The sequence below is a fragment of the Mus caroli genome, unplaced genomic scaffold (genome assembly GCF_978045245.1).
Source record: "Mus caroli unplaced genomic scaffold, Mus_caroli_1 scaffold_15, whole genome shotgun sequence".
In the NCBI taxonomy this organism is placed as follows: Eukaryota; Metazoa; Chordata; class Mammalia; order Rodentia; family Muridae; genus Mus; species Mus caroli.
The window spans coordinates 97,594,157-97,612,375 of NW_028227270.1; the positions used below are offsets into that span (position 1 = coordinate 97,594,157).

An 18,219-nucleotide genomic window follows, 5' to 3' on the forward strand; every position below is an offset into this window, starting at 1 on the left:
ACCCCAATACACATGGCTGGATAAGTATGCTGGTTTAGCGCTCTTCCAATTGAGCTAGATAGAACCTTAACCCCACTTTCTTATTATGACAAGATTTTTTTTTTTTTTTTTAAGAAAAAAAACAAGTGACACATAGAACATTCCACATCCTGGATATTAGTGTCTGTTCCTCTTAAGATGAGATTTAACAGGCTTCCTTCTTTACTGTAAACATCAGATTGAGAAAGGTGAGGATCTATATTTTGTTTGGTTCTTTGTAAACAGTGTTTTCCTGTGTAGCCCTGGCTGGCCTTGTCTTAAATCTATAGACCATGCTGGCTTAGAACTGAGATTTGCTTGTCTCTCTCTGCCTCTGCTACCCAAGTGCTGGGACTAAAGCCAAGGGCCACCACACTGGGCAAGGTTATATTTCTAATAAGTGAGTTTAGGTTAATGCTTAGTGCTGCTAAAGTACACCATCTGGACAAAACTGAAGAAAGTTTCATTTAACTCAGTAAAAAAGTGTGAGAGTGCCAGGCAGTTGTGGCACACGCCTTTAATCCCAACACTTGGGAGGCAGAGGCAGGTCTACAGAGTGAGTTCCAGGACAGTCAGGGCTACACAGAGAAACCCTGTCTAGAAGAAAGAAAGAGAGAGAGAGAGAGAGAGAGAGAGAGAGAGAGAGAGAGAGAGAGAGAGAGAGAAAGGAAGAAAGAAAGAAAGAAAGAAAGAAAGAAAGAAAGAAAGAAAGAAAGAAAGAAAGAAAGAAAGAAAGAAAGAAAGTGTGGGAGTACTTAACATACACAGTATAGTTCGTACCCTAAAAATGTTTTCTATAACTGCCATCCCAGGGCATGGGAAGTCTAAGGAACATCACTATGGGATGAAACAAGACTGCTCTAGTAAAATGCTGTTAACAAAAACAAAACAAAAAAAATTATAAAAGGTTTAAATGGCTAACTACCTTTGACTGGGTTGTTGATACAGATGTTGATGCAGGTTGGACACACTGATGAAACCCTCATTCCTTTAGCAAGTCATCCTTAGTTTAGAGTGTGTAGCCCTGAAAAGAGCCTTTTGCAGATACTGGCCTCACAGCACATCACCAGAGTGCTTGGACCACATCTGCAACTGTGACAGTCCTGCTTTGTATGTTCTCCAGAAACACCTTCGGCACCCTGTTGATCTCCTAGTAGATAAGGCAGGGATGCTCTATACGGGAGGGGGGGGGGGTGAATGACCCTTAGTAAGAAGTTTAGTGATACACCGGGTGTTATCCTGCCTCCCTTGCCCAGACCAGACCCTGAGTACAAGAGAACATTTCATTATGCTGATACATAAGATTAACCACCTAGATAAAACCTTTGCGGACCTTATTCAATACAGGAACTAAAGCTAGGGAAAGCAGTCCCACCCTCTTCTCCACAGATGAAAAGAACTAGGTTTGGGCATATACACGAAGAACTCAAGTGAGGATAAAACCCTTGGTTTATACACCTGCTTAAAGAATTACTCAAAACCACCTAATCTGAGGCTACGTGCTGCACTTGGCCTTATGTAAAGCCACAGACGTAGGCAGATGAATCTATATCAACAGCAGGAAAGAGCTGATTCACAATAGACCAGGGATGCTTGGAGGTTTTTAGACTTAGCAGAATCAGATGTAAGCCTGTTCTGCCGCAAACTATAAATAGCAAACTTGCTGTACTATAGTCTTTAGTAGCCTTTAGGAAGAAAATTAACAGCAAATTTCGATAAGAATCCACTTTAATAAAGAAGTGTTAAAGGAGGGAGACAAGTAGAACTTTGGCCTTGGGTAGAAACATGACATTCTAATTTTACCTAAAGTTTAGAACACTTTTTATTCATCACTTTGCTAGACCAACCTCCCCACCACCAAAAAAAAAAAAAACAGCTCATTATCCTGAAGATGTGTTTAAAACCTGGGAAAAATAATTATTATGACCTTAATGGGATATGAGATAATATATGTTTCCCCTCGAGACAGAGTCACACTATGCAGTCCTGACTTGACCTGAACTTTCTACCTAGACCGTGCCTGCCCCTCTGCTGGCCAAAGGCGTGGGGTGGGATCTCAGAGGGGTGGAACAGTGGATTGAACTCATGTACCACTGTCTTTTTCCCCCTTTATCATTATTGGTCACAGACCAGAATCACAAACCTGTTTGAATTTGATACTCCAGGATTGTTTTCTCTGAATTCCCTCCACTCCTTTTACAGCTGCTTGCCAATCCCAGTGGCTGAACCTGCTTTCTGAGACACTAATTAAAAGGGCATGGCTATTTTCTTCCTAGTATCAATTGCTTCCTCTTTTGATATCAGTTAAGATAAGCTCTCCTATCTTTTTTTATATATATATACTTTTTATTAGGTATTTTCCTCATTTACATTTCCAATGCTATCCTAAAAGTCCCCCATACCCTTCCACCCACTCCCCTACCCACCCTTTCCCACTTTTTGGCCCTGGCGTTCCCCTGTACTGGGGCATATAAAGTTTTCAAGTCCAATGGGCCTCTCTTTCCAGTGATGGCCAACTAGGCCATCTTTCGATGCATATGCAGCTAGAGTCAAGAGCTTCAGGGTACTGGTTAGTTCATAATGTTGTTCTACCAATAGGGTTGCAGAACCCTTTAGCTACTTGGGTGCTTTCTCTAGCTCCTGCATTGGGAGCCCTGTGATCCATCCAATAGCTGTGAGCATCCACTTCTGTGCTTGCTAGGCCCTTTTTTTTTTTTTTAATTATTTCCTTGTTAAACTCTAAAAAAAAAATGGTTAAGCTTTCTTCTGAGTCTTTTTATAGATTTTTTTTCCCCTTTTCTTTTTTTAAGCGAGGATTTTGCTATATAACTTTGCTATAATAGGTTGGTTATCTCAGAGATCTGCCTGTCTCCCAGGTATTGGGATTATAGGTGTAAGCCACCACACCCTACTAAATTCTTTAAACCGTAGTTTAATCTTTATGTTAAACCGTCCAAGTACTATTAAACTCGGCCAGGTAGCAGCACTGGTTTGTAATACTAGTTGGGAAGGTCATTTCAATGGTATACTCAACTAAATGAAACTGAGCCAGGAACAGGCCTTTTAATCCCAGATCAGGAAAACAAACCATAGACAAGGAGAAACGTGCTTTTTAAACAAAACCCAAATAAGGTAAAAATAATTGAAAGGCCAACAATGTAACAAGTTTGAATGGTGAAACAAAGTAAAATGTTAACTCTTGGACTTTTGTAGCACAATCCCAAGAAGCTAAAAGTGCATACCGGTTTCTGGCTTAAAATGCCTACCCCAATTCTAGTTGAAAGCATACAAGATGGAAGATATACTGAAAACCGTTTGCAAAAACAGGCATCTCTGACTGCTTCGTCAGGTGGTGGTCATCATAGTGAAGTAAGGCTAAAATAGGAAACCCTGGAACAGACTCTACACAGAATTGCACTACAGCATCTTTGGTTGATAATGGAGGTGGCTCTTAAAAGAGCCTTTTTAGTTTACGTGCCAGGGTTCTTAGAAAGCGTGCCTATTAAGCCCTCTCGCCGCGGATGCGTCGGGCCAGCTGAATGTCCTTGGGCATGATGGTGACACGCTTGGCGTGGATGGCGCACAGGTTGGTGTCCTCAAACAGACCCACAAGGTAGGCCTCGCTCGCCTCCTGCAGAGCCATCACGGCCGAGCTCTGGAAGCGCAGGTCGGTCTTGAAGTCCTGCGCGATCTCGCGCACCAGGCGCTGGAACGGCAGCTTGCGGATCAGCAGCTCGGTCGACTTCTGGTAGCGCCGGATCTCGCGCAGCGCCACGGTGCCGGGGCGGTAGCGGTGAGGCTTCTTCACGCCGCCGGTGGCCGGGGCGCTCTTGCGGGCAGCCTTGGTGGCCAGCTGCTTGCGCGGGGCCTTGCCACCGGTGGACTTGCGAGCCGTCTGCTTAGTACGAGCCATCTCTACAAAGAAGTAGGAAATGCAGAAGTTAGGCTCTGGGTTCCTTTTATAGAAGGAAGATGCTCCTGATTGGTTGAAATCTTCAAATGCCTGTGACGTATGCGGAAGTACTTGTTAATTGGATAACAGGTCTCAACTTTAAATTTGTGACCAATAGAAATCTGGTTTATTACCTGGCTTACTGGTCTTTGTTAAATATTGCTTCCTCGGCGACATTGTTACCATTAAGTACCGTAATTATTACGTTTTCTTTAAAAAAATTTAACAAGAGATACTATGTAGATTTTAGCGATGCCAGAGCGGCTGCAAGGGTTACTTGTTGAACTTGGTTACCCGAACTGAGTTTTGTCTTTTTCCTTACATTATATTTAAGGAGACGTAAGGGAGTTTACTATCCGCACCAAAATGAAACCGAACAGGCACGCACAACTTTGTACATCTTTTAATGAGTTTTACAAATGTCTTAGCATGAGTAATCCTAATTATCTTCAGAAAAACACTAACATGATTTCTAGTAACTATATACAGGATTCATTGAAATTGCACAACTGTTGTAGCGTGGCAGTACCTCTAAGGGTTCTTGGGCCAAATGAAAAGCATGCCCATTTTAGCCGGACTGTACAATAATTATTTCTGGAAGCTCTAGGTGAATAGATTATGATGTCTCCCATTCTTAATCTTTCTTCATAGACAATTTCAAAACAGGAAACCAACTTTACATGTAACTAGAATTTATATATGAATTTTGTATCTAGGGGGACAGATTTTATTGATACTACTAACAAAATAACTTTTAAAAGAAAAATGGCTTTGACTTTAGTCCAGTATCAACAAACCAACTTTTTCCTAAAAACTATTTCTAGTTTTCATAATTAGAGCCTATTGGCTAAACTTGGCCAATCAGAAGAAAGAAACGAGCCTTCATTTGAATAGAGCCCTGTAAACTTCGGTCCGCTTCTCCATGATACTTACGCAACTAACCACTGAGCGAATATGCTTCCTTTGATTGGACAGTTAGTGCTTGACGTTTGCAGACTCTCTGACAAGGACAGCCACCGCTTTATTTAAAGAGCAGGAAAGAAACAGAACAGTTCTTTTCTTCTTGGCCTGCCTTCATTGTGTGTTCACTATGCCTGAGCCCGCCAAGTCCGCTCCCGCCCCGAAGAAGGGCTCCAAGAAGGCCCTGACCAAAGCCCAGAAGAAGGACGGCAAGAAGCGCAAGCGCAGCCGCAAGGAGAGCTACTCGGTGTACGTGTACAAGGTGCTGAAGCAAGTGCACCCCGACACCGGCATCTCCTCCAAGGCCATGGGCATCATGAACTCGTTCGTCAACGACATCTTCGAGCGCATCGCAGGCGAGGCGTCCCGCCTGGCGCATTACAACAAGCGCTCGACCATCACGTCCCGGGAGATCCAGACGGCCGTGCGCCTGCTGCTGCCCGGGGAGCTGGCCAAGCACGCGGTGTCGGAGGGCACCAAGGCCGTCACCAAGTACACCAGCTCCAAGTGAGTGCTCAAAACTCAGCTCTTAACCCAAAGGCTCTTTTCAGAGCCACTCAAGACTTCAAGATTAGAGCTTTAATGCTGACTTAGTGAGTACTGGGAAAATAACTGACTTCATCTGCAGGATTGTGTACAAATACTTATGGTTTAGTTAATCAAAAGATGGATATTGCCCATCAGTAATGTATTCTGTCTGGTCCACTTAAATATGCTTTGAACTTAACCACAGAAGTTCTAAGAACCCTGGCATACCTACCTAGGTCCAGTCCTTGAGATTCAAAAGGCCAAATACCCAAATGTTTCAGTTTTCCAGTTCAGGGAAGTAAATCTGCATGCTTTGCCACTGTACTGGCTAGTTTTGTCTCAACTTGACACAGCTGGAGTTAATCACAGAGAAAGCTTCAGTTGAGGAAATGTCTCCATGAGATCCAGCTGTGGGGCATTTTCTCAATTAGTGATCAAGGGGGAAAGGCCCCATGTGGGTGGGACCATCTCTGGGCTGGTAGTCTTGGTTCTATAAGAGAGCAGGCTGAGCAAGCCAGGGGAAGCAAGCCAGTAAAGAACATTCCACCGTGGCCTCTGCATCAGCTCCTGCTTCCGGACCTGTTTGAGTTCCAGTCCTGACTTCCTTAGTGATGAAGAGCAGTATGGAAGTGTAAGCTGGATAAGCGGTTTCCTCCCCAACTTGCTTCTCGGTCATGATGTTTGTGCAGGAATAGAAACCCTCACTAAGACAGCCACTAACTTGAGTGTTTAAAACTGAAACTCTAAGTAGCCTGGGTATGATTTTGTTTAGGGATTAGGTGGGTAAAACTCAAAAAAAGTAGATCAGGAGTTGAACCATATTTTAGAATCACTTTTTAAAAGCTATGTACATGTAACTTGGATTCAAATATTTATGTTTGCGTATGTCTATACATATGGATGGAATACTTTAGAAATATATATCAGAAATTATATATATTAGGAATATGTATATATTAGAAAAACAATTTTTAAATAGCAACTATGTGACTCTCAATCTTAGCTAGTGACTTTACCACAATGTAAGTGGCCATATGGCTGCCAACCACCTTTACTAAGATTTAAATGTACATGCCATGTGACTTTACCATCTTAAGATGATCATATGTTTAATAAATAAGGTGTATTTGATAATCAAGATTTATAAATTTCTAAGGTCCACTCATGTTCACTATGTAATATTTGTCTATCTTGTTTGCCTTTTAAGTTTTAGCCATTTGGGTAATGAACTAAGCAATACAAAAAAAAAAAAAAAAGATCCAGGCATGGTGGCGCACGCCTTTAATCCCAGCACTCAGGAGGCAGAGGCAGATGGATTTGTGAGTTCGAGGCCAGCCTAATCTACAAAGTGAGTTCCAGGACAGTCTGGGCAATACAGAGAAACCCTGACTCAAAAACAAACCAAAAAAAAAAAAAAAAAAAACACTACAATGGCTATCATGGTGCACTATAAAAGATTCAGTAAAATTGTAATTCTCTCTGTGGACTGTATCTATGATTTAAAGCTTTATTTTGATACTAGAAGTGCTTCAATACAAACTTGTGACTTTAAGGACTAAACTTAAAGTCCTAGTTTTAGGAAAGCTGCTAAGTCATTGTAAATTCTAAGGATAATTAAGAAATTCAAGATGGTAATCAGTCAACTATAATTAATCAAATCCTTTAATGTGTTCAGAACCATACTTGTAGTCATGCTAAGTACTAATGCAATTAATTACAGGAATAGCTTTATCTAGCCTCCTGTATACATTTTAGTTAAACCTAAAAAGATCATTAGAAACAAGCAAAGCTTGACTATTTATATATACTTCAGACAGGTAGTCTTCAAACACTGCAGAGATCTCCAGAAGGTAGCATTTAAGGAGGTTTAACAGAAAAAACTTTACATGATAGAGAGACACATCAGTTCCTGGCAGTACTCCTAACCAACTCCAAAGATAATGGATACAGAAGCACCTATATCTGTAGCTTATGTTAAGTGTGGCAAAGCTGGCCATTGAGCAAAAACTACCCTATACGTCAACTGCTGACAGTACACTGTCCAAATTGTGAACAAATAGGACACTGGGGAATTGATTGCCTCAATTTGCTAGACAAGGTAGGAGAGTTCCCCGGAGGTCCTACTCCACAGGAAAATCCGTTGGATATTTTGGGTCAAAAACTCTTGCAGCTCTCCACCTACCACAGAGGAGTCTAGTATTCCAGGTATCAGATAAAGTCTCTGTCACTTTCAATAAGTTCAGAAGCTGTTTGGTCTGTACTTCTGGTTTACTCAAGTGAACTTCACCCTTCTCACGTCTCTGATGGACTGACACACCAGGTTATTGATAGATTTGTCAGTTGAACAGCAGCAAGGAAGGCTTCAGCTGCCTTCTCAGTAATCTTCCTGTGTAAAAATCAGCCCACAGGCCTCCCTCACTCTCCTAGAGCTGTTACTATCTCTGTCTAGAAACAGTTTACCATGTTACCAGACTCAGAAAAGAGATAAACTCAAAACCCAGGTTTCAATGTAACCTTTTACTGTTCCTTCATTGAAAGGAACCCCACTTTACAGCTGATGCTCCCAGTAATCAACCACCTGTGGCTTGTGCAAAATGGGAAAAAGGTTAATATGTAAGGTCTGAGGATATGAAAGCTTATGTTGTGAGGGTGTAAGAACGTGCTTTAGGGTTTAAGGAGGTGTCGCAAGGTATATACATTCAAGCCATAACTTAAGGTTAGTAAATGCAAGTTATAAAGGTTGGAGCTTAAGCGGTGATAAGGAAAGTGATTTGGGTTATATAAATAAACTGGAAAATGCTTCATACTTCTTTGCCTCACTAGGCTACTAGAAGACTTCAGACACAGAGTTTTAACATTAGGCAGTGGGATTCTGAAAACTATCAGTCTAACTATGGCAAAGCACTACTATTCTTATAGTCACAAGCTCAAGGTTTTAAATTTCCTTTGGTTGTCTTCTAAGTATAGACTTAAAGGTACTTGTGCTAAGAACGTCTGTCTGGTTTGTAAACTCAGGCACTTTCACAGTCTGTATTCATACTGAAAATAAAGAGCAAGTGAGTTTTTGTTTCCTCTGCTCAAATAAAGATTTCTGCCTTTCCCTGAGCTCTCCTAAAAAAGTCTTGATGCTTTTAACCAAAAACGGTTTCTGAAGCTCCCACTGTGACACAAAGATGTGAGTCTACTTCCTTTCTACAATGTGGGGTTTCAGTACAGATTACAAACAATGGTAATGCTAGCATGTCTAAGACTCTTTGTAAACCTAAAAAAGTAAAATAAAAGACTTAGGAAATCAACTTGAATCCTCTCATGAGTCAAATGTACTCTAGGTAAGTACCCCTGCCAGTCAACAGTATAAGGTCCCCTCACCAATTGCCTATTTCTGCGAGTGGAATCCTTCCCCGTTTCCCTGGTCTTGGGACTCCCCTCCTCCAACTGCCAAGGCCCTGAGCCTAGAAGTTTCAAATGTACACCTAAGGGAAAAAAAAAAATTTGTCCTAGACTCCTCAACTTTATCTTCTGGCCCACAGATATAGATATAGGTACATTTCAGTATCCTCCAAGTCCAAGGGTTGCCTCAAAACTTGCATCCTGAACAGCTTCAAAGGGGCTTCCCCAGCTGGTTCAGGCAGTGTAGTGGCTATTCCTGCTTCTCAACTTGACTATATCTGGAATGAACTACAATACAGAATTGGAAGGCTCACCAGTAACCCTAATCTGGAAGCTGGGAGATAGAAGTTTCTGACCTGGATCTTGGTATGGACATCTTGAGACATAGTGGCTATGGATTCCAGAAGATTAAGATAGGGAGATCTCCTAGTTCAAGGTCATTGGGACTAAAGGTGTGGTGGCACACACCTTTAATCTGGGTTATACCTCCTGGAGACCATATAAGGACATTGGAAGAAGGGAGTCCGCTCTTTTTCTCCTTCACCTGCTTGCCGTGAGAGACTGAGCAACTGCTAGATCCTTGGACTTCCAGTCACAGCTGCTACCAACCACTGTTGGGAATTAGAGTGCAGACTGTAAGTCATCAATAAATTCCTTTACTATATAGAGACTACCCATAAGTTCTGTGACTCTAGAGAACACTGACTTCAACTAGGCCTGTACATTCTTAGCTCCAGATGGTCCCACAGAGCCCGGACAGTGAGGGAAGCAGCCAGCTCTCCCAGCACTTGGCCAGCATCGCAGTTTTCTTGGATCCCAAAGGTGCTGTTGCCTCCAGACAGCAGAAAGTCATCTAAAGAATGCGATCCCCTCTTCCCTCCTCACCATCATCCCTTCCTAGTTCCTCATTTTTACAATACACAAAAAGGGAGCAGGGTGCTAATGACCAGGCATTTCCACAGGCCTGCCCTTGGGATCCTAGGAGCAGCTGTTCATCAAAAGACCCTTACAAAGAACACAGAGACCACCGCCATCGCTGCAAACCGCATGAGGATTTTCATTGATCCAACATGTTGGGGACCCCCCTCCCAGCATGCAGGCCAGAGGAGAGACCAAGAACAAAGAACACACTTTTATACCGTTGTATGGGGCAGATTTGGGCAACAGGGTTCTCATTGGTGTAGTAAGTAACCCTTTCAGGCATTGGTTGCCTAGTGACCCTTTGGCCTAGTGACTCACTTTGCTTGCCCCCATGGTGGGTTATTATGATTTGATCAGCAAAGTAATAGTACATTGACGTCACAGCTATTAATGTCAGGGGAATTCTCCCAACAAGGTCAGGATGGTTTATGCTCTTTGTCAGAATTCAGTGTAGGACAGGGGGCAGGAGAATTGCTAATCTTGTTATGGTTATTTCTCTGAGAACAGCTAATATTGTTTTGGTAGCTGAAGGTTTAATCATTTTGACCGCTAGAACTATGTTTTTACATTTGTCTAGTCAGCCAGCTTCCTTTTCTGGCTCTGCACTTGGCCTGCTAAGACAGTTTGGAAAGTCATTTTCGAAGGGGGAAGGGACTGGGTAGTCTTGAATTCATTTTGGATATTACCCAGCTTAAATCCTCACCTGCCACTACCAGGTGGGCCAGGTATTGTAGATAAAAGGGCTACCAAACACCCTTATCTTTCTACCATCTTGAGTGTGACTCTGATCTCTATTGTCAATCTCTCTCTCACACACACACTCTCTCTCTCTCCCTCTGTCTGTCTGCCTCTAGCTCTCCCTCTTGTCCCCACTCTGAGTCACCCTTTCACTCTCTCCTTCCCCATTAAGCCTCTTACACTAAATCTGTTACATGGCTTATTTCTCAAGGGCACACCTTGGCACGGCCCACCAAAGGTACTCCAACCCCCTCTTTGCATTTTATCTTATCACTGTCAGTGTCTTTAAAAGCCTAAAGCAATAAATGTTGCTGCAAGCCCCCTGTAGTTTTTCAACAAAGCACATTTTTTTGTGTATATATAAACTTTTGGCATCTGCATCATCCAGCAATTCACTACCACTCATGGCATGATAAGCTAATGGAATTCAGGAACAATAGTGAGAGTCTGGTTCTACAGCATGTTGTTGTACTTTAGTACAACACACCTTTAATCCCATCATTTGGTGACCAGAGCAAAATAAATCTCTGTGAGTTCCAGGCCAACCTGGTAACACACCTTTAATCCCATCATTCAGAGACCATAGGTACGTAGGTAGGTAGGTAGGTAGGTAGGTATGCAAGTACATTGATACATACATAGGTACATAAATGTATAAATATCTAAATACATAGATCCTAAATCTATGCTGTGTCAACATTTCTCACTGAATTTCTCACTAGTCCAGTTCCTAGTGCATTGCAGAGCAAGACTCACTTGTTCATTTGTTTAAAAGGTCTATTAAATATTTAAAAACAAAACCAAAAAAAATGCTTTGTGGGAAAGCAGATCTTTGGCTCTTTACAGAGGAAGAGTGTATTCTGAAGGGTACTGGATCCTTGTGGGATTCAGAAGGCTCTGTCGAGCGGAGAAAGGTAAAAGCGGAGACAAGCGAGAGTTACCAGCTTTATCTCCGAGGCTCTCCATGGAACACTGCTCAGAAAACAGTTTTCAGCATCCAGAGTTTGGACTGTCTTCCATTATACAGTCACTAGCACATCTCCTAAAGACCAGCCTTCAAATTTCCACACCATACACCACTGTGATAATGACCTAGGACAAATCCAGTCAGTGCCCAAATGGCTGTAATTTTCGAGGTGATGATTATTAAGCCAAGTGAAACAAGTAACAAAAGAGCCATAAAGATTCAGGATCTCAAAAAGCCCAAAGGAGGGCAAGACATAACACCTTAATCCCAGCATACAGTAGGAAGGAGAAACAGACAGATCTCCCAAATACAGACCATCCTGATCTACAAAGTTGCAGACCAGCCTTGAATGAGTCCATTTAAAAAAGAGCATGGAGAAGGTCTATTAGTGGGTAGGGAGGAGACTAAGCAAGCTATAAAGTGAATGGTAAATTCCTGTTACCTTTTTAAGACTTGAAAATCAGTTAATTTTTCTGAGTTACATTATTGGTTCTGTCCTTCAGAAATAGTTCACAATTCCAAACATCTGCAATTAAGAACTTTTATTTTTAAATTCGGTTAAGTGCCCAAATTACTCTAACCATGCAAAGCTTTATATCCCAGTCTTTAAATAGATTATAATTTGCTAACTAGGAGTCCAATTTCCATGAAAAAGGGCAAAGCCATCACTTACCAAAATATTGCATGCTTATGATAGATCGGTGTGATGGAAGTGTAGACCTTTCACAAATTAAACTGATGTATTTAATACCCACAAGTTGGAAAAAGCGCTACAGTTCTTTTTTTGGAAGATGGGTGGCTCTAAGAAGAGCCTTTAAAGTGGTTGTGTGGATAACAGAAATCCTTAAGCCCTCTCCCCGCGGATGCGGCGGGCCAGCTGGATGTCCTTGGGCATGATGGTGACACGCTTGGCGTGGATGGCGCACAGGTTGGTGTCCTCAAACAGACCCACAAGGTAGGCCTCACAGGCCTCCTGCAGAGCCATCACGGCCGAGCTCTGGAAGCGCAGGTCGGTCTTGAAGTCCTGCGCGATCTCGCGCACCAGGCGCTGGAACGGCAGCTTGCGGATCAGCAGCTCGGTCGACTTCTGGTAGCGCCGGATCTCGCGCAGGGCCACGGTGCCGGGGCGGTAGCGGTGAGGCTTCTTCACGCCGCCGGTGGCCGGGGCGCTCTTGCGGGCGGCCTTGGTGGCCAGCTGCTTGCGCGGGGCCTTGCCGCCGGTGGACTTGCGAGCGGTTTGCTTAGTACGAGCCATGACAACTAACCGTAGGGAAAAGTGAGATGGCTAAGCAGCGCACCGTGGCCTTTAAGTAGGCTTGCGTTCGCACACGCGCAACACACGTACCCGCGCTCTTACCCCTCCTCCCCATAGAGAAGCATCCTGATAGGCGTGTCTGCTTTTCAAGAGTCCCGCGCAGTAGTACTATTGGCTGAGGAATTCAAGTGGTGATTGGTTAACTCCTGCACACTGATAGGATGGACTGCTATACTCATGTTTTACTCTGGCACAACCGAGCTTTCTTAAATTTGTTTCCATTCCTTGTATCGAGTCGCTTAAAGAATTTGAGGCAAAGAAATCTTGAATTTGAAATATCATGACCCTAGAGATCTAGAAACCACTCTGGAAAATATGTACTCTACCCGCCTTTGGTTTTATTTTTCCGCTTCTTGTGCCTAGACTGCACATGATAGGTTATTTCTCAGCCGGTGAAATGAGCCAGTCCAAGCCAGATTTGAATATATCAAAGGGAGGTTTATTGGGAAACTGCTCTTGGGTGAGGTCCCTGGCCCCAAGGTCTGAGACGGTCAAATCAAGAGGTGGCAACCAAGGAGGAAGAAAAGGAGACCAGGTTTGCTATATCCAAGATATGCACCTAGGACCTTTTACCTTGACAAAAGCCGAACTACGTTTTTGCTCCAGAGGAGTGTTTAAAGTGACACAAAGCAAGCAGTAATGTAACAAAACTACAGGTCAAGTAGCCTCTGAATCTTGGGACTTTGTAAAGGCTTACCTAACAATTTCCGTAAGACCCTTTTGTATTTTCTCCCAACCCCGAACGTCTGCTGCCTCTCCGGAGCAATACGAAGATGTAAAGGACTGCAAGAGCAAAGTTTTGTGCAAAGTATAAACCTATGTTTATGCTATATTCAGTATTTCTCTACGTGAGCAAGACAAAGCAGTTTCTCTACGTGAGCAAGACAAAGCAGTTGCCTAAGAATTACCTCAGCCTATCAGGATTATGGTTTTGTGCTTGAAACATTAATATAGGTTTTCCACAAGCTAAGTTAAACGTGTTACTAGACTCTTATATGAAGAAGTGGTGGCTCTGAAAAGAGCCTTTGGGTTTTGTTTAAAAAAAAAAAAAAAAACTTAGCTCACTGGCTTACTTTCCTTTGGGCTTATGGTGGCTCTCGGTCTTCTTGGGCAGCAGCACGGCCTGGATGTTGGGCAGGACGCCGCCCTGCGCGATGGTCACGCGGCCCAGCAGCTTGTTGAGCTCCTCGTCGTTGCGGATGGCCAGCTGCAGGTGGCGCGGGATGATGCGCGTCTTCTTGTTGTCGCGGGCCGCGTTGCCCGCCAGCTCCAGGATCTCGGCCGTCAGGTACTCCAGCACGGCCGCCAGGTACACCGGGGCGCCGGCGCCCACGCGCTCCGAGTAGTTGCCCTTGCGGAGCAGCCGGTGCACGCGGCCCACGGGGAACTGCAGGCCGGCCCGGGAGGAGCGGGTCTTGGCCTTGGCGCGAGCCTTGCCACCCTGTTTGCCGCGCCCAGACATTGTAAGTTCCTAGCTGTCAGGATCTGTTCAGCGTATAGTGATGCAGCCACAGCACCATTCTAATACTCAACTCCTGGCGCGAAAACGGAGTGATCTCATTGGCTACACATACTGCAGTTTTACCTAAACCAATCGTAGCATGTATATGAAAAAACCTTGTTTTGATTGGATAGTTAACGCATAACGTTTCAGGACTCTAAAAGGATAGCCTCAGCTTTGTTTAAATAGCAATAAGGGCTGTCTTTATTCCAACGTCTCTTTTTTTTTCTTGTTGTTGCTTTCTGTTCACTACGCCTGAGCCCACCAAGTCCGCTCCCGCCCCGAACAAGGACTCCAAGAAGTCCGGTACTAAGGCCCAGAAGAAGGACAGCAAGAAATCATTAGGAAAAGACTAAATAAAAGGGAAAACTTGCTCCTGTGTGAGGCACTAGCATCTGGGTTGCATTCAGCCTAGCATTTGAGTAGGCTGAAGACTACATTTAAAATTATACAGAGAACTGTTGGTTTTAATTTTAATACTTTCTCCTAAAGAGTTATTTTTAAGTATGTGCATGTCTCTATGTATATATCCTCTGGAACTGGTGTGAGCCACCCAAATAGATAGATAGGGAGCACTGAACTCTAGTCCTCTGCAAAAGCAGTAAACTCTCTTAACTAATATCAAGGCACCTCTAGCGCCAACCTTCAATACTTTTAATATTGCCCATAGTCCCATTTTTGGTCAAATTAAAGTTGTTTAAGGGTAGACCTTAAACCTGGAAAACCATGCACAGAGCCTATTCTTCACAGCCCAGACCACTGATCCAAACCAATGTCCTCCGCAAACTGAATAGTTGTAGCAGCCTCCTTACTAGTTTTCCTTGACACTAGTTTTCATCAAACATCTATATTCATTGTTTTGAAATTTAACTCAGATCTTGCCTGTTCTCAGCTCAAACCCCTACCGTAATTCCCACCTCAATGAGAGCAAACTCCAACAAAATGAACAAGGAACCCTTCACTCACTCATTAAGAGCACTGGCTGCTTTTCCAGAGCACCCGGGGCCCATCCCAGCACATACATGGTGGCTCACTACTGCCTTAAACCCCAGTTTCAGGGGATCTAGCACCCTCTTTTAGCCTTCTAGGGCACATGGTACCCAAACACCCATATACATTTAAATTATTCATACTTATAAATTCCAGAACTCAGAACAATTGCTGACACACGTTGTGTTCAGATTACTCTTTTCAAGCCTCAGATTATTTTCTTCTTCAAACAAGTTCTTAACCTCCATTAGTATATGATACTTTTCCCTTACCCACAGAAACCCTAATCTTTACAAATAAAGATGAGAAACAGGAAGTGCTGGGGTAGGCCTTTAATCCCAGCACTTGGGAGGCATAGGCAAGGGTTTATCTTAAATTGGAGGTCAGCCTGGTCCACAGAGTTCAAGGGCATCCAGAGAAACACGGTCTCAAAAAAGAAAAAGAAAAAAAAAAAAAGTGGTGGTGGTGGTGGTATCATAATAGCGATAACGATGACGAGAAACAGTCAGCAGGCTGAACAATGAGGAACAGTGTTTCTGCAAAACCTGTTAAACTGAGTTGGATCCCTCGGTGGAAGGAGAGACTCAAAATCCTGTAAACTGTTCATTCACTTAGTAACACACACACACACATCACATTAGCACCCTAAATTTCTGTGATTTCATAGTATAATCATACAAGTGGATTGCTGGCCATGAAGAAAAGCATCTTTTCTGTCCAGTTTTTCTTTTGACTTTTTTGGGGGTTTTGGTTTTGGTTTTGAAGACAAGACATTTAGCCCCCAACTTTCGGTGTACAGTACTCTCAAATCTTATCACTCTTGGCTGAAACCAAATTCCTGAAGATACACGTGGACCACACAGATTTTATTTAAACATCCATCACGGATGCACTCCTACATGTTAACAATAGGGACGTTCCCATAAAGTTGCATATTAGAACTACCAATTTTTTATACTTTATCTAATGCCCAACCTTAATGAAACATTCCTTTTCTAGTAAACAGCTGACCTCCACCATGAGTAACAGAAAAGCCCACACTGCACGGGCCTGCAGGACACGCAAGGCGACTTTCTTTGTAGCCGGATCTCCGCAGTCTGCGCAGACGCGCCAAAGCACAGAAACAGCCAACCACCGTCGGTGCTGTGCACTCAGGCCCGCCCCACGCTCTTGTCAAGCAGCGTAAACGCTAGCTCTCGCGCTTTGTCCTTGCAACCTAAACCATCTAAACACTTTCTACTTCCTACTTCGATAAATGCACGTTCCCTGAATATGATTTAAGCATTGTCTACCTGGATTGTAAATACTATTGAGTCGATTAACGTACTTACTCAACGCTGCTAACCTTGCACAATCACCTCAAAACGTAAGACACATGTTCGCTCTTTTAATAAGAAAATGTGGGCGGCCCTGAAAAGGGCCTTTGGTTTTGGAGGTCAGAAGCAAGATTCTCTTAACCGCCGAATCCGTAGAGGGTGCGTCCCTGGCGCTTGAGCGCGTAGACCACGTCCATGGCGGTGACGGTCTTGCGCTTGGCGTGCTCGGTGTAGGTGACGGCGTCGCGGATCACGTTCTCCAGGAACACCTTCAGCACACCGCGGGTCTCCTCGTAGATGAGGCCGGAGATGCGCTTCACTCCTCCGCGCCGGGCCAGGCGGCGGATGGCGGGCTTGGTGATGCCCTGGATGTTGTCGCGCAGCACTTTGCGGTGGCGCTTGGCGCCGCCTTTGCCAAGACCCTTACCGCCCTTGCCACGACCAGACATAGTGAACTCGCTGAAGAAGAAACCTCAACAGTGTGGAAGGCACAGGCACATTCCTTATATGCAGTGTTTTCGGACCTGATTGAAGACTGAAACCTGGAGCACTCGCCCCGCCCCTGGCATGGGCCATGCCTAATGACGTCACCAACGTTCGTTGTTCTCGCTCCTTGAGCTGGGTCCTTTGTCCCCATTCCGGACTTCCCGTCCATTTTAACTAGTTCAGACTAAACAATTTCTTTAACAATACATTTTTGTCACTTGTAACAAATTTAGAACGACAGGAGATCTTTGGTGAGCCAAGTGATCACAAATACTGATGTGGAGGTCTCGCTTCCCATGTTTTTATTTTCGGCTTTAAAGGACTAAACACTGGAGAAAACAGCACCATTTCTTTCACTATCTCGACTTCAGGACAAACCTGATCCCAAACTCTTCGCGCAGGTAAATGCGTGGTTGGTCACTAAGACGCGCTGTATTGTTTTCTCCTTTGTCGAATTACTTACTAGTATGTTACTGTTTGCCGATCTGGTCCAAATTTTGCTTTCTCTTTGATTCATTAGCGACATTATTCCCAACAAATATTAGCCTTTGGGTAGACAATAAGAAGGTGCCTTCCTGCAGGCCTTTGTATGAAGTAAAGGAACACCAACTGCAAATAAAGTTAAGTATAGTATTTTGAAGGGATTTCTTTAAGTAGCAGAGTGGCGCAGCGGAAGCGTGCTGGGCCCATAACCCAGAGGTCGATGGATCGAAACCATCCTCTGCTATCTGTACTTTTTGTTTTTTTTTCCTCCCTCCTAAATTATTTTAATTTCGTGAGGTAAATCGATGTCTGCAAAACGGAACTGAGACTTTTACATGGACGCTCAAGTAGTAACTCATGTGTTCTCTTGGTAATAAGTCAGATTTATTTTGGCTTATAAAGCCTAAATAATTTATTTTGCCCAATAAAGCCTAAAATCACTAAACGGAGGCGAATACAAGTGTAAGAGTGGAGGAACAGAGGTCATTTTCTTCTATACATAATTCATAAAGCCTTATTTTTCAAGGGTCTGGTGGTAGAAAGACATTCATTAATTAGTCCCTATAGATATTCTTTGCAATTACTAGAGTCTTAGTCTTGACAGCAAGAGTATTTTGAGAAAAGTGTGTGTGGTTAAGGGAGAATGAAGACTGA

The 18,219-nt window shown here is 43.5% G+C and overlaps 5 protein-coding genes and 1 non-coding gene across 6 annotated transcripts; 2 read left to right on the forward strand and 4 right to left on the reverse strand.

The window, feature by feature from the left end:
- Positions 1-2,813: 2,813 nt before the first annotated feature.
- LOC110308099 (histone H3) lies at positions 2,814-3,945 on the reverse strand. The gene has a single exon (XM_085831227.1). It carries the CDS (start codon positions 3,929-3,931, stop codon positions 3,521-3,523), a length of 411 nt encoding a protein of 136 aa, XP_085687353.1. The 5' UTR covers positions 3,932-3,945; the 3' UTR covers positions 2,814-3,520.
- Positions 3,946-5,011: 1,066 nt separating this feature from the next.
- LOC147001046 (histone H2B type 1-H) lies at positions 5,012-6,359 on the forward strand. The gene has a single exon (XM_085831228.1). The coding sequence runs from the start codon at positions 5,061-5,063 to the stop codon at positions 5,439-5,441; it is 381 nt and encodes a 126-aa protein (XP_085687354.1). The 5' UTR covers positions 5,012-5,060; the 3' UTR covers positions 5,442-6,359.
- Positions 6,360-12,011: 5,652 nt separating this feature from the next.
- Positions 12,012-12,759, reverse strand: LOC147001047 (histone H3.1). Its single transcript, XM_085830781.1, has one exon. The coding sequence runs from the start codon at positions 12,727-12,729 to the stop codon at positions 12,319-12,321; it is 411 nt and encodes a 136-aa protein (XP_085686907.1). The 5' UTR covers positions 12,730-12,759; the 3' UTR covers positions 12,012-12,318.
- Positions 12,760-13,824: 1,065 nt separating this feature from the next.
- On the reverse strand, positions 13,825-14,272 carry LOC110308113 (histone H2A type 1-F). The gene has a single exon (XM_021180468.3). The coding sequence runs from the start codon at positions 14,249-14,251 to the stop codon at positions 13,859-13,861; it is 393 nt and encodes a 130-aa protein (XP_021036127.1). The 5' UTR covers positions 14,252-14,272; the 3' UTR covers positions 13,825-13,858.
- A 2,375-nt stretch (positions 14,273-16,647) lies between these two features.
- On the reverse strand, positions 16,648-17,086 carry LOC147001048 (histone H4). Its single transcript, XM_085830782.1, has one exon. The coding sequence runs from the start codon at positions 17,043-17,045 to the stop codon at positions 16,734-16,736; it is 312 nt and encodes a 103-aa protein (XP_085686908.1). The 5' UTR covers positions 17,046-17,086; the 3' UTR covers positions 16,648-16,733.
- A 651-nt stretch (positions 17,087-17,737) lies between these two features.
- Positions 17,738-17,809, forward strand: Trnam-cau (transfer RNA methionine (anticodon CAU)). The gene has a single exon. It is a non-coding gene; the product is annotated as a tRNA-Met (tRNA).
- Positions 17,810-18,219: the final 410 nt, after the last annotated feature.

Bases quoted from the DNA above. Each gene is read 5' to 3' on its own strand.
- LOC147001046 (XM_085831228.1), top strand. From the start codon at position 5,061: ATGCCTGAGCCCGCCAAGTCCGCTCCCGCCCCGAAGAAGGGCTCCAAG.
- LOC110308113 (XM_021180468.3), bottom strand. From the start codon at position 14,251: ATGTCTGGGCGCGGCAAACAGGGTGGCAAGGCTCGCGCCAAGGCCAAG.
- LOC110308099 (XM_085831227.1), bottom strand. From the start codon at position 3,931: ATGGCTCGTACTAAGCAGACGGCTCGCAAGTCCACCGGTGGCAAGGCC.
- LOC147001048 (XM_085830782.1), bottom strand. From the start codon at position 17,045: ATGTCTGGTCGTGGCAAGGGCGGTAAGGGTCTTGGCAAAGGCGGCGCC.
- LOC147001047 (XM_085830781.1), bottom strand. From the start codon at position 12,729: ATGGCTCGTACTAAGCAAACCGCTCGCAAGTCCACCGGCGGCAAGGCC.